The sequence below is a fragment of the Crocodylus porosus genome, unplaced genomic scaffold (genome assembly GCF_001723895.1).
Source record: "Crocodylus porosus isolate Cpor-Errol unplaced genomic scaffold, CroPor_comp1, whole genome shotgun sequence".
Classification (NCBI taxonomy): Eukaryota; Metazoa; Chordata; order Crocodylia; family Crocodylidae; genus Crocodylus; species Crocodylus porosus.
The window spans coordinates 11,261,478-11,276,840 of record NW_017728948.1 but is presented as its reverse complement, the minus strand read 5'-3'; the positions used below and the strand labels follow the sequence as shown (position 1 = coordinate 11,276,840).

The window sequence follows — 15,363 nt, the reverse complement described above, 5'->3', positions numbered from 1 at the left end:
AAATACACATTTTAGCCACTGTAGAAGTGGGGTGGGGTAGGGTGTAGTGTGGGAGCTGCTGCTCAGGGGTGCACATTAGCTGTTGTGATCTGTGATGTCTGCATAATTCTGTAAGAATACAAGCCACCTAATTTACCCTAATTTGACCTAAATGAAGCAGGGATAAAGTTGGAGATGTTTTGCCATGTTTCTGTCACTACAGAATGGCGCAGATGTAACAATTGCATTTTAACAGCTTGCGTCCTTTGATATTGATACAACTGGTGTATCTATTTGTACCTATAGCTAGTAGGACTATGCAAAATTTCATTGGCCGTTTTGTTTCAATGCTTTTTCGACTCATTTCGAGGTCAAAACAGCAAAATCAAAGCGAAACAAAGGCCGTCAAAATAGCCTCAAAACAAAATGAGGCTAGTTGAAATGTTTCGAAAGAAATGTTTTGACCATAGCGCTGGGGCTGGGAAGTCAGTCCAGCTGGGCTGACTTCCCATCCCCAGCGCAAGATCCAGCAGGGGGCAGGGAGTCAGCCCAACTGGGCTGACTCCCACCCCTGATGCACAGCCCTAATAGCTAATACTAAATTAAATTTAGGAAGTCAAATTTTTTACTTAATTGCATATTTAATGCCATTGGTGGTATTATATAATGCCCCAATATTTCTGTGACAGAAGTTCAGTGGCCAAAAAACAAACAAAAAAAGAAAAATCTCCCACTACAGCCTCTCTCCAAGTCAACGCTGACATTTCTGGAAGATGAAACATATTTCTTACAAAAATATCTTAACTGCAGCAAGTTTTATCTAGATGATTCATTGCATTATTTCTACCTCAGATATCTCTAACCAGAGAGTCATTTTTAACTATCTTTTACTTCAGAGCCTTTTTCAGTGTCTTATTTTTCATGCACTATATGAAATGATATTTCTGCCTTAAACTCAGCTAGCAAATTTAACAACATATGAGGATTAGGAAGGATGGAAAATCCATTAGCAAGCACATGTGAGAAGAGGCATGAAAACCAAACAAAGAAAATGATACTCTTTAAAAATGCAAAATGATGCAGCTGAAACTCCAACCAATTAACCTTTTCATGAAGGTTCATTGAACTTGAAAGCTACCATATTGAAATGCATATAAGGGTTTTTATACCAAGCTGTTTGCTTAGACCTACCTAGGGATGAGGGATGTGAAGTAACGATTTCATCTTTAGACCCGTTTTCCATTGTCTGCATGTACAGTATTTTGAGAATATTCTACCTAGATCCAGAATATTTTATCCAGGTTGTAGTGCAATACCACCTGAATTCTAGCCAAGCGTTTTTTCTGTTTTTAGTGAACTGTACAGAATACAGCTCTTCCTGTAATTATTCAGACAAAGCATATTTAAAGTCGTGGCACAAGTGCCGCATAGGTGACTAACTCAGCTCTGTAAGCTTTAGCCTTTGTCTTCAGATCATCTAAATGTCCAACCAAGTTCAGAGGTCTGCTAGGTCATGCTTGTTATACAGTGGATTGCATCAACATTATGGAGCAGTCACTCCTCAGATTAAAGGCCGTGTTGTGAAGTCTGGCTCTGCTCCCAGAGCCTTTATTGCCAGAATGATGAATTAAATGCAGAAACTGCTTTTTCCATCACCGCCGAGTTCTGGTTGTCTAAAAAGACAACAGGAAATCCTGCCCCTGCTTCCTGTTACAAATTCTCCTAGAAAAATGTCATTTCTCTGGATGAAGCCTTTGATGGTTAAGACATGCTCTAAGGGACTGATGCTGTTTGTTGAGCAAGGGGACTGTTGCAAAGTTGAACATGCTCCCATTTGATGTTCTGTAAGCTATATAGCTGAGTATTTGGTGTTTGCAAATACCAAGGTGAGATGAAGGTTTTTTCATGAAGTCCAGGGGTGTGAAAATTTAGAAGTCATTACTTAGCAAGAGGAGCCCCCTTCACAACCATCCACAAAATAATGTGCCCATGTACACAGAATGACTTGCCCACCCTCTCTCCTGCTCCAGCTTACAGCTGTGGGGAAATTCTTTGTTCTTCTTTTTAAACTCTGTGTTTCACAGAAGGCCCAAATACTACCCAATCATTTTTTATAATAAAACTATTCTGATACTTACCACACTGTTATTGAGGTTTTATAACTTAAACTGGAAGGGCTCAGATTCAATATAAAGCTTTCAGCATTGTTGAGTATCCATAATAGTATCTGTATCCATGGTAACTTCAAGAAAAGGTATGGGCATATAATCCCTCTTAAGTAATACAATTTTATGTTTCTGTTAGAAGACAAAGAAAGGTAAGATATTTATAGTCTTATTAAAACAGCTTGCGTATGTTGTAGGATACAAGCACACATTTTTTAGCAGCAAAATTGAGATTGTTTTTGTAAATCTTTAATATGTGGCAATAATTCAGGAATATGGGTAAAAATGCATACACGGACTCCTGGTGCTATTGCTGTTGGACACTTGCAGGAAAACTAACCTGAAAAATAGCAACATAAATTTAATCTCTCTTCCCTTATTTTCATAATGCAGCAGAGTAGTCATAGCTAATTTTGTCAGTCATGTTGCTTAACATATACAGAGCACAATTACGCCCTCAGCGACATAGATTCAGCTCCCGTTGATGAAAGGTGGGCACGCTCCCATTTGATGTTCTCTGCAGCTGTATAACTAAGGGAAGAAGTGACCTTAGATTGGCCCCACCAAACATTTTGTCATATATATATAGGATGTTAAAGAATTGACATGATATTAGTTACTGTAAATGGGTTGCCTTGCCTGCAGAAACCTCAGGGTTTTGCTCCCCGAGGAGCTCTTCAGTCAGTCCTAAGCATAGTCTTTGACCAGCAAACAAATAAAACCGAACCCTTCTGCCCTATTCTGGGAATTAAAAGGGAGCCCTTTGGCTGTGGTTCCTCCTTGGTAGCAAACTTGCTTTGTTCCCAGCTTGCCTCCTGCTTGCAAACTGTCCCCTCACCATTTGCCACCTTTTTGCCCTCTTCCCTGGGGTTTCAAACCTTCTCCGAGAGACTCCCTCGTTATCCGAATGTCTGAAGCTGGGCTCTCAACAGGGCCAAGTGTTCCATTTTACAGGGACTAACTGCCGTGTTACAGTTAATGTGTGCAGACAGAAGTTACCTTTGTTGTGCAATTTGCCCCCTGAAAATGCTCTACAGCCATGCGAGAGACACGTGGGCGGCTGCAGAGAGCTTTAAAAGTGGCCAATCATGCGACAAATTAACTCTCCTCTAATGAGGTATCAGATAAAGCCGCTCCAAAGTGGAGTACCTTAGGGAACTTGTGTTCCTTAGGCTTAATCTTCCCTTCCTTCCCTTTGCTTGAAGAGACATTGGTTAAAACAATATTTTTATGCAAAAGAGGGATGGAAAAACCCATAACAAAATACTCTGTAAAGCCAGAAGTATTTCTAAATGGGAGATTATTTTTTGAAAGTTTTCCATGTGGTTTCAGATTTTCTTTGATTGGACATAAAAACCAAAGAAGGAATGGAAGCATACGCTGTTATCTCACAGAAATTTTCTTCCCCAGCTGCTGACCCACAGAAACTTGCTATGTGTGGTTTTCCAGCCATGAACAGTAATTCACTGAGTGGACATCTGCCTCTCTCTGCCACTAGGGTATACTGAATTAGGTGTTTTGGACTACACCTACAAGATGACAGAGAGTCATTTTGCCTAGCCTGGTTGGCATCCAGAGAAATGAGACCAAGACTCTAAGTCAGTAGGCTCTCCTGACAACCTAATGCTGGATGAGTTTTCCCGTGTTTTCTTCAGCTACAGAGAAAGTCGTTAAGACATCATTATCTGAAGAAGTTCTATTTTTGTTTGGGTGATGCTTTCACTATACAGCAATGCTTATGGCAGTCCTAAAGGGACCGTAAGCCCTGAAGAATTTAACTCTTTGTCAGTGTCCTTCATAGCACATGTTGGCTCAAGGCAGAAACTTAAGTATGCCTAGTTATTACTAGGCATGCTCTGCAAAGTAGGGTGTTGGGGAGATGGAAAACATGGAAAGGAATCAGTGGCATAACAAGCAGAGCTGGCACTTTAGGCAAACCCTAAAGGAGAGTTGAGGGCGCATGCAGTTTTGAGATTGCCAGGGTTGGGGGCAGCAGTCTTAGCCATGCTGGGAACTTCTAAGCAGTCCCTGGCTGAGCTACATCTGCTGCTGCCACATGCTTTCCTTGCTCCCACTGTTGCTATTAAAGCAGCAGCAAGGAATTGTTTCGGAGTTCCCAGCACGGGTATGCTGCTGGAGCATGCACTCCATGGGGCTGGGGGGCGAAACTGGCCTCTCTCCAACTTGGCACTGGCCTCTCGCCCACCCCTAGTTATGCTACTGGAAGGGATCCACTTACAACTCTCTCTAGCACACGAGTAATCTCCTTACAACTCTCTCCCACAACCAACTCATTTAATATATTCCCCCCAAAACTGTCTCAGTTCTGCTCTGACTCTTACAATGGCCAGAGAGCAGAACAGTTGACCTAGGGCTGGATTATCTACCTTTCCCTGCAGATTTGGAGGGAGAGTGCTTGATAGTCCCAAGAAATGGAAGTCACGAAGCACAGGGAGCAGAGTGATGGGATTTGCACAAGTTGTTCTCCTCCTAGTTATACCAAGAGAGAGAAGCAAGTGATTTTCTTGTAGCAGCCTCCAAAACCATTATAAAGATGCACACTGCACTCTGCATCTACATTCGAGACTTGCAGTCATGGTACTAAAGTTGTGTAGTTGGTCGGGGGGATGTCTTGGCTTTAGTGTTAGTCTTGAGGCCCATTTTTCCTTGGAATGAGAGAGTCTGCCATGTAGCTTGAAAAACTAAAAGTGCTGGATCCAGCCCTAATTGCTTTGTTTTATTTTAAAGTAACCGCTAGAAATGTAACAGTATGGTTTGGCATTTGAAGGTTTAACTCAGTAACTGTGAAGGTAACAAACACTGACACCAACAAAAAAACATGGCTAAAATCTTGACTTACTGGCATCGTTTAATGAAAATCCCAGTCTAGAAGAGGTTTAAATGGTAGCTTGAAGCTTTCCCATAGGTGTCCTCAGTTCTCACGTGGAAGTTACCTCTGAGACGCTTGCTATTGATGGCAAAGCTACATGTGAAGGAAGAGAGTTGTGTGATTCATTTATCATTCCCAAATGGACTTCATGATAAACTGAAAAAAATGTTCACATGTGTTAACTTTTCTACCATCCACATGGTAGAATCTATACTCCTGGGGAGCAGCCAAAGATGCTACAACAGGGTGGAGGAAAGCACCTTGGAACTAAAGTGCATGGATGTGCACATAGCACGCTAGAGTCCAGTGATTGTCCTTAAATCTATGCAGATAGATCTTTTTTCCTAGTGTGCCCCCTTCTGTGGATTTTCTGTGGGAGAGACAGCCTGTCCTTTGTTTAGGAGCACCTTTAAGTCAAAGCTTGCTGTCTTCCAGCTCTTCCTGGAACATAGATGCAGCGCGCAACATGCGTCTTTATAGTGGATAGGGAGGTTACAACCATAAAATTGCTTGCTTCTTTCTCTTGCTATAACATTACATTTGTGATCAGTGAAAATGGTTGGGTAGAAAATCCCAGAAGTTAAATAGGAGGGACTCTTCACAAGACATTCTCCATGTTGTATTCTTGACTCTTGAACACCCTTTCTTGATCATCCATATGAGGTTTTGTGAACCTTACTGACATGACACAAAGCCATCTTTCCCTGTGGGCATTTGGAAAGGTTGTGGGAAAACAATTAAAATGCATCACAATATATCTGTTCACAAAAAAAAAATGGAAAAAAAATACTTCTAGTGATGTGAATATATCTACTTTACTACAAAATACATTTAACTCTACTAAAAAGATTTTACCTACCATTTTTACTCTTAAGAGCAGAGAGCTAAAAAAAAAATCTGAGTTTCCAAAACCCACTATTTCCAAATAAACCACAATGTTACAGAGCCCTTTCATTATACATCGTACAGGACTGTAGAATGCAAACACATACACTGTACTGTTTAAAATTAATTCATATTTCCAGAAGACACGATCTGGGTGAGTGTGTGTGACTTCCTATTTTTACTTTCTTTCTCTTGACTTCTTTAGCTGCTTCTACCTTCTTATTTGAAAATGCACATGAGCTGTATAACAGTGAGAGATCTCTGTAAATGTTTGGAGGCAGCATCTGTCAGACAATAAAAGTTACAAGAAAACATGCTTCTCATTCAAAGCAGATCCACCAAAGCTACTTCAGCGTTGGAGCCCATTTATTTGTGTTGCTTAAAGGCATTAATAAGACCAAAGTACAGTTATCAGAAAACTTGGTAATAATCTAAGGTACTTTTAAAAAGCATGTTTTGCCTACTTGGCACCACAGTTTCCTAAAAAGAGCCTGAACCAACTTTCATACAGAGACTCGGATAGTGCATCCAAAAAACTGTGAGCAAGAGTATGACATGCATTTTTTTAAATCGGAAAGTCTAAATGTTATAATAATTGGTGGACCAAAGGGACCCTCTTCAGGCATAAATAGCAAGACTCCTACTGTCCTCTTGCAGAACAGCTCAGCTGCCAGCAAAAGCAGGTGCTCTTACCCTATCAGTGCTCCAGAGGAAATATTTAGTGAGTATTCACAACTCTTTTAATAAATGAATGTATTATACAGCTATTAGTGTTTCAAATATGTTCACAAATTTTTCTCAAAGGACAAAAGCATGTAAAAGCAAGTTTTAGAAGTTATTATTTTAAGCAACTGCTTGAGTTTAATAGTCTCATGCAAGAGTATTTGTAATGACTATGTTAATTTTCAAATGTTTTTTGCACAAAATGTGACAGCAAAGCAATTAATTAAGTTTGAAAAGTATTTGACTTTAAATGTTGTGCCATGAAGCAGAATTTTTAGAACACAAATTTAAAATAAATCGTGTCTCTTGGCAAAGTCACATGCAATTTAATCTTTAAAAGAATAAATATACCATTAATGTTTTCCACAGAAACATTTGCTAGTCTAATTAATTCAAGATGTGATTCTAATAAGGTTTTAAAAGAAAATAAGAAACAGATTTCTTCAAATGTATTACCGTGAGCAAGTTCGACTTATTTTTATTTTTTCCCATTAGAAACACTTGTCAGAGGTAGAATTACAGATTTGTAGCATATTGTATGGAAACTTCAAATCTGGAAGTTTTATAATAATGTTCTTGGGAGCAATAAGTTTTTTTTCATGTTTTAGATGTGTATTTTGTTTTTTTGCTCAAAACCTATCCTGTCTTAAATTTCATTGGTTATAGTTACTCGGTTTTGAATCTATAGTGACTAATAAGGCTAACATATTTTTTCTTTCCATGTATAAGGAAATGGAAAAGCTGATGCTTGTCTACAGCTCCTGTGAAGTTATCTGGACACTGCTTTTAACAATTCTGGGCTGTGCCAGCTGTCTGCCTGTGGGTGATGAGTCTATTTGCACAGCAGAGGAGCTTGCTAAATACAGCATAGTCTTTACAGGGAAATGGAGTCAGACTGCTTTCCCTAAGCAGTATCCCCTGTATAGGCCTCCAGCCCAGTGGTCATCAGTGCTAGGTGAGTAAAAATAGACATTGAATTTTTGTTCATATTTTCCTTTAATAAAGGATAAGTAAGAACTAAAGCAGCTTTAGAAATAAAACATAATTTACAGGACTTGCCGTATCCAGAACGCTTGCAAAAATCTCCAGCTGTTTCCCGTTCACTTCTGTTTCCAATTGGCTACAGCCGAAGTAAACAGTAATAGGTTAAATATTTTAGCATAGTCTGAATGTTGATACGCATATTGTTCCACCTCAGAATAAAAACAGAAAAACTGCAGGAATTAAGACAACCCAAAACAGACTTTTATAGTGCACAATGTATTCCCTTCATTAGGTGTCACCCATAGTTCTGACTACAACATGTGGAAAAAGAATGAATATGCCAGCAATGGCGTACGTGACTTTGCTGAAAAAGGTGAAGCATGGGTTTTAATGAAGGAAATAGAGGAAGCTGGGGAAAGAATCCAAAGTGTACATGGGATCTTCTCAGCTCCTGCTGTTTCTACTGGTACAGGAGAAACATCTACTGAATTAGAAGTTCATTCAAGGCATCAGTTAGTAAGTGTTTTACATTTTCATTTTAAGGGGCTCTGACTGGTTTATTTTCTGCCAGTGGCGGGCAAAATGCCAAATACACTAGAAAGCCAAAGACTCGCTAATAGAATCCACCGGTTTAAGGAACTCTAAGCAAATTCAATACTAAAAAAGCTCACTGGCATATTTCCTTTTAGAAATGCTAAAAAAAAAAAAAAAAAAGGATGATCCTAAACGCTGTCACATAAGGGGTCAATCCTGAGACTCCAAGGCTTGACGACGTGAGGGCAAGACGTGCTTTGTCAGTTTTTTTTTTAATTAAGTTTTTATTTTAATCTATAGGTTTCATTTGTTGTACGAATTGTGCCAAGCCCTGATTGGTTTGTGGGGATAGACAGTCTAAATCTCTGTGAAGGAAATCGTTGGAAAGAAGAAGTATCAGTAGATCTTTTTCCATATGATGCTGGAACCGACAGTGGCTTCACATTTTCCTCGCCAAATTTTGCCACCATTCCCCAGGACACCATTACAGAGGTAAGTTCAGATCTGTTGCTTCTACATGCTGAATTATGTCCTACCAGAATGATATATGATTTCTTTCCTTAAAATAAAACTTGTTTTGGAATTGCAGGATAAACATTTCTTCTTGAATAAATTATTTCAGTATTTGGGAATTCTGGGGCTGTATCTGGACTTGTGACATAGCTAGCAACTCCAAGGTGATATCACTTCGCATTTGTTTTGCAAAGCCATTTCATTAAATTAATTTTGGTATCTGGGATCATAATACATTTGTACACTCATTTTTAAATAATTGCTGTAGACCAAATAAATGTTTAATGGTGTTGAGGTGAGCTTGTTGTTGTGATGGTCTAGGAAATATGAGAGGCAAAAATTCTTGTGGGTGATCCCTTATACTGGATGAAGTGCATAGTCCAATAAATAATATTTAATTGGTTTTCATGCTTTAATAAAAAGCTAGTTACATTTTAAAATAAAATAAAGCAGGGAAGACCCAGTGTACTCCTTGTGCTAGATACTTATCTGTGGTAGGAAAGGAAGGACAGCTTTGCTCAAGCATTTTTTTGCTGCTACTGCCCTCTTCTTTTTTCACTTCTTCTTAGCCTACTCTACACACCATCTATTTCATACTACTCTCTTTCAGGAAGCATTTTAATGGTAGGGAGAAACAGTAGCTCAACTGTAAAATGGTCAGCACCCAGACAACAACTTCACAGTCCTGGATCAAAATGTAGTATTAATGGCAGCGGGCAAGTGGGTACAGAACCGGAAATGCAGCTCTTCAGGCTTCCTGTATAGAAGTTCCACGTCAGGCATAGCACCACCCACTAGTTCCAGTTGATAGTCTTGCATTCCCCCGGTCTCTTCCTTCAACCTCTGCCTCCCCCCTTTTTACCCACAAGTGCCACTGTTTTTTTGGGTAATGCTAATCCTTCAGTCCTTTCCACAAGGGACTAGGGCAGGGGTTGGCATCATTTTTGTGCAGTGCCAAAAACACCCGCAGCCTCCACTTGTAAGGTGTTGGCATGCCAGAGGCGGATGGCTGGGGAACCGCAAGGGGCTTGATCCTTGTTGTGCCAGTGCAGCCCATGCCCGCTTGCTTGCCGTTTGCTCCGAGGTGCGCATGTCAAGCAAAATGCTTTCATGTGTCACCCTCTGGCACCCATGCTGGGGATTGCCTACCCCTGGACTAGGAGATTATGTTAATGATAAGAAATCAGCTCTTTTGTGAGTTTAGAGTACATACGGGCTGAATACCCCAGAATGAATGTTACTTGCCAAGAAGTATTAATAAAACATGAAAATTAGTTTTAAAATTCTCTTCTTACTAATAACATGGTAACACTATTTCTCTAAACTTTTTTTTTTTTTAATTTCATAGATCACTTGTTCCTCTCCAAGTCATCCAGCAAACTCGTTTTATTATCCCAAGTTAAAAAATTTGCCACCAATTGCTCGTGTAACCCTGGTGAAACTTAAGAAAAATCAACGGGGGGTTCCTGCTTCTAAACTGAATAGAAAAGGCAATGAAATAGATGATTCAGTCTCAGGTAAGTGGATAGTATTTGGATCAGTTAGGTGCTTTTGTCCCCATTCACTATGAAGCAAGGAACGAAACAAACCTTCAGAAAATGCATGCAACTCGGAAGGCTATTTGGAAGAGAAACACAACTTAGCAGACTATTCTATCTTATAGTGGCAACTCTTTCTCTTACATATATGCTGTACACAAAAGGATTGTGACATGGAAACAGGGGTTGAAACCAAAGAAGAGATATTCCATACATTTCTTTGTAATCCTTTTCTGTGTGACAGCACTTACTATTCCTACGAATTCCGGGTCTGATAGAACTTATCCCTGTATAAATCAGCAATAATTCCTCTAAAGTAAATAGCAATGCACCAGCATAACATTAGAATAAGCACCATAAGAACTGGGCCATTTATGACAGGAAACAGAGACTACATCTAAGAATGAGAAAGAAGTTACTACCAGAAGAGGGTGCCTGAAAAAAGTGGAGGAAGAGACTATTCATGTCCACAGGTTTGAATTAGGTCCATAGCACGCCTGATTCAAACTAGAAAATGTATACAGAGCTGCCAGGCATATGTTGAAGAAGGGATACTCTCAGAATTGCAACTCCCCAAATCCTGTGCAGATTTTAAAACACATGCTCCTTAGTTTTTACACAAAAATGGCACAAAGGAACTGTCATGCCTGTTTTCATCTTGTTAAGAAACCATATTGGTAATGATGTGAAATAAAAGACAAAGTTCATCTAACTGCCTGGGACATAATTATGATGGCACCTGACATCTACAGAACAAGATACTTGATAAACATGTCAGACTTTTACTGAAATGCCCAAATGGAGTCAAGTTTTAATTCCAAACAAACTCACCCCACCCCAGGGCTGACTGTCAGTAAGAGCTCATGCTAATGGGAAAAAAAGTTTAGATCACGGTATCAAGCCTGTTCTATAGATAAATTTCAAGGCTCAAAATCGCCCTCTGAACAGGAGAAAACGGGCAGATGACAAAGTACCCGTGCCAGTATACTGTACACACCTGTATGGTGACTTTCTGAAAGGATCACAAGGAGGGACAGTTATGAGCAAGAGAAGGACTTCAGGGAACAAAACTGCATGGGGAAGAACAGTGAGCTGCATCCTTTAGCTTCCACATAGCAGCAGCCATGTTTTAAGCATGTGGCAATTTCTTCAGACGCAAATTAAGGATTTCATTCCCCCAGCTCTGTGCTAGGAGCTTAGACTATGATGTGAGCTACTCAAAGTCACCCTCTTCACAGTTAAGTAACGGATGGCAAATACGTATGAATAGATTTCTACTTGAGTTAGAGTATTTTGTTAAATGTATTATGATTAGTAAACAAGAGCTAATCATGCGCCATTGTACCGGAGTGGCACAAACATTTGGAGCTGTTGATTGTAGCCATGTTGGTCTAAGGACACAGGCAGACAGGGTTCTTTGGGTAGACGTGATATCTTTTTTTATTAGACCAACTAAATAGTTGGAAAAATTGTTCTTTGCAAGCTTTCTGGCACAAACACCCTTCTTCAGGTGTAGATTTTCCCTATGCCTGAAGAGGGTCATTTGTGCCCAAAAGAACAATTTTTTTTCAGTTGTTTACCTTTGATGGATGGTACCTTTGCTCTTGTGGCTCAGCTCTCTATCCTAAAATATATTGGTTGGTTCTATCCCAAGTAGGAAGCCATCTACTAAGGAATTCTTAAAAAAATGTTTATTTAATATAATTTCCCTCAAAAATATGAAACAATAGCTAGACTACCATTCTAAATTAACCTTCTGAATTAACATGCTTAACTAGCCCACCAACTATTCCAGAAGCGGGCATCTGTTTTGGATGCTTTAAATCAGGAATAGTTAACCTGTGTCATCATGACACAAGTAGCAAGGGCAGCCTCTCTGTGTGGCACATGACAGATCAGAGGGGAGACAGGTAGTGCAGTGGCAGAGAAGGCAGAAAGCAAAGCAACAAATCTGGTAGGGAGCAGCACAGAGCTGGGAGCAGAAAGCAGAGCAGCAGATTGGGCATGAGAAGGGGATCAGATTGGCACTTAGAGAGGGTGTAGGGCTAATTTGTCGTGTGCCTTCCAGAAAGGTTGGCCCCACTTTTTAAAATAGTACCAGACTTCACCTAGTTATACAATAAATTTGCAATACACATAACGCAGAAGGAAGGGCAGGGTAGCTCCTTAGAGACTTTGCAAGTCCATTCATAGCATCTGATGAGGAAGGTCATGTCTTTCTGAAACAGCTGGTTTTGAAGGTATCACCCTGCTCTACCTTTCACCTGATTTCAGACTAACATAGCTAACTACTTCTCAATGCATGTAATGAGATAGTTAATGTTTCACCAAAATGCATGCATATAGTTTGTTTGTTTTTATTAAAATTAGTGTGTTGAGCATCCTAAAATATGAACAGGACCAGAGACAATGTAAAATTAGAGCAGCACAGATTCCATTTAAGTAATCCTTCATTTATTGGATGTTACTAGTCAGATGTTCTCAGTTTATCAACCACTAACTTCTCCAATGTAAGAAACTGATTCCAGATATAAAAGGAAAGATTTAATTGCCACAAGTGAAATCATGCCCTCATCCTCTTCAGGACTATGGAGATCCATGACTAGAGTAGACCATGGTGCACTGCCACTGTGAGGAGGAGCTTTAGAAAAGCAGCATTTTATTCAAGACATCCACACAGTCATCACACCATAAAGCTGTTCAACTGCCCATGAATTCCCTCTACCAGCCATTTCTCCCCTGACATCCCACAGAAGTCTTCAGTACACAGTACAATTCTGTAGGCAGTTTGCTTAGGCAAGGTGCCTCAAAGCTACCTTTTCATCCATGCTGTCAGGGAATGAGATATTGCATTTTTCTTTGAAGTATTTGTAATGTAGTTATAAGTTATCAAAATTATTTTACAGAGTTTCTTATTCATTTGGTTGCAGTTAATTAAAAAGCTTTTAGTCTTCAAAGCTTTTAGTTATAAAGTATTTTATATTAGCAAAGGGAAGTGTTTGTATATGCAAAACTCTTTACCCTTTCCCTGTAAAAAATAAGTTCAGAAAGATTTAGCCAAAATAAAATTTTCTTTATTCATGAAGAAGAATGGAAAAGCAGTTCAATAGAAATTGATATGAAAACTATAGGAAGAGTATTCAGGCAAAGAACAGTGCCAAGTAGTATAAATGAATTAGATAGGATCCTTAATCCTGGTAAGCCAAGGAAAGGCAAATAAGTTGTGAACATGGCAGTAAAATGCCCTCTGTCTTCAGAGTATGCTCATTTTAAGCATGGTATTCTAAGGCAGGAATATTAAAATTTTTCAATTAAATACGTATAATACTATACCCAGTGCAGTACCTCAAACAACCTCTACACTGGAATAATCATATCTGCCTATTCAGGAGCCAAAACAGATGCTTTTTATTTACTAGACAACATAAGGCTTTTATTAAAGGGATGTAAAATTCAAATCATTTTAGTTCTGTATATGTAAGTAGTTCATTTTTAATAACATCTGCAATATAACCGATAGTAAGTTTTTAATGTATCAGAACAAACCCCGGCCTTATTTTTGTATAAGAAAGGAAAATTTGAGAATAATTTCATGTTTGGCAGCTCTTTGTCTTAAGCACATATTTTATCAACTCATATCTTTATTGGTTATGTTCCAGAAACACCACTGGATTGTGAGGTTTCTCTGTGGTCTTCCTGGGGTCTTTGCAGAGGTCGTTGTGGAAAGCCAGGGACGAAAATCAGAACTCGTTTCATACTTCTTCAACCAGCCAATAATGGAAGTCCCTGTCCAAACTTGGATGAAGCAGCAGAATGTGAACCAGAAAATTGTGTCTGAAATCGCCTTTCCAAAGGAATTAAAAAAACCAAACAGATAATACTTTAGATAAATGTAGGATAGATTTAGCTGAATGTATGCTACATCTCAGTGAATATTCCTCATAATTCAGGTATGTTCTACTATTTTACTGAAAGGGTTTATTAGACTGGATGATTTATTCTTTTGTTTGAAATTAAGACTTTTTTTAGATTTCTACATTTTAGTATGTCAACTGTACTCTATCATTTACAGACCAAAAAAAGAAAAAAAATCTTTCCTATAAATACTGTGTAAGTTCTTGCAGTACCCTCTAGTGGCAGAAAGGAAGATTTTTGAACATATTATATGAAGTTATGTCAAAAAAATCTTTTGAAAACAAAATGTAAAATAACGCAATCTCTCTTTTAAATATTAGGATTTTTAATTGTTTATTTATACCTATAATGCTAATTATGTTGCTTTAAATTATGTTTTATTATAATTTATTGGCATTTATGTTGACTTCTTTGTAATCATGTTTATTTTAGCACATTCCTTCAGAAAACTCTTGCATAAATCAGAGTAACCAGATGATGTAGTATGGTTTGGTCAATTGTGTCATCTTATACATGGATAGCAGGAAGTTTTGTTCGGGGGGGGTGGTGTTTTTGTTTGTTTCATTGTTTTTGATGCCTAAAAAACCATTCAGCCCTAAAAGCTTAATTGTGAATACTGATGGAGAACCTGTTACAAACCTTGGGGAGGGGAAACGGACATTATAGATGTGTTTTTTAAATTAAGCAAAATTGTATTATGGCTGACATTGCAAAACATAATATTCCAGGAACTGTTTTAGATAGCAAGTGTAATTATTCAGATACCTAAATGGTTGTAAAAAAAAAAAAGACAGAACTGCTCTTTGTTTTATAGTGTTTGTTTATAAAATTGGAAAAGCATTTTGAACTATAAAAGTTCAGAAGATAACTTTTCTGTGAGTTGTGTGCTTTCACATCCACTATATAGCACAGTCTAGGTGCAGGTAACAAAGAAATAGTCTTGAGTAGGGTGCATTTCTTTTGAAACACGACAGCTATAAAAACCATTATTGTGCACCAAGGGAGGGCTCATGGCTTTCTTTTTATCAGTAGAAACTTTTAAGTTTTATACTTTTATAAGACTCAGAAGGATCCTGGTAAGTCCTGAAAATAGGATAAATATATAAAACAAATTCTAAGCATTTTTCTAGCCATCTCATATTCTTCAGACTCTAACATGCCTCCTTACTGCTTCCATTTCACTTATTGTCACAGCTATTTTTTTCCAAGCTCCTTGTGTCCATATTTTTATTATTTT

At 38.6% G+C, this 15,363-nt stretch overlaps 1 protein-coding gene across 1 annotated transcript; it reads left to right on the top strand.

Moving 5' to 3' along the window:
* Positions 1-6,586: 6,586 nt before the first annotated feature.
* On the top strand, positions 6,587-14,966 carry SPON2 (spondin 2). The gene is made up of 6 exons (XM_019553482.1): positions 6,587-6,640; positions 7,372-7,597; positions 7,919-8,142; positions 8,461-8,652; positions 10,022-10,190; positions 13,871-14,966. The coding sequence occupies exons 2-6, from the start codon at positions 7,375-7,377 to the stop codon at positions 14,047-14,049; spliced, it is 987 nt and encodes a 328-aa protein (XP_019409027.1). The 5' UTR covers positions 6,587-6,640; positions 7,372-7,374; the 3' UTR covers positions 14,050-14,966.
* Positions 14,967-15,363: the final 397 nt, after the last annotated feature.

Excerpts from the sequence above, each read along its gene's own strand:
- SPON2 (XM_019553482.1), top strand. The coding sequence starts at position 7,375 with ATGGAAAAGCTGATGCTTGTCTACAGCTCCTGTGAAGTTATCTGGACA. Across the intron at positions 7,598-7,918 it reads CCAGTGGTCATCAGTGCTAG|GTGTCACCCATAGTTCTGAC; the intron begins GTGAGTAAAAAT and ends TCCCTTCATTAG. Across the intron at positions 8,653-10,021 it reads CCCAGGACACCATTACAGAG|ATCACTTGTTCCTCTCCAAG; the intron begins GTAAGTTCAGAT and ends TTAATTTCATAG.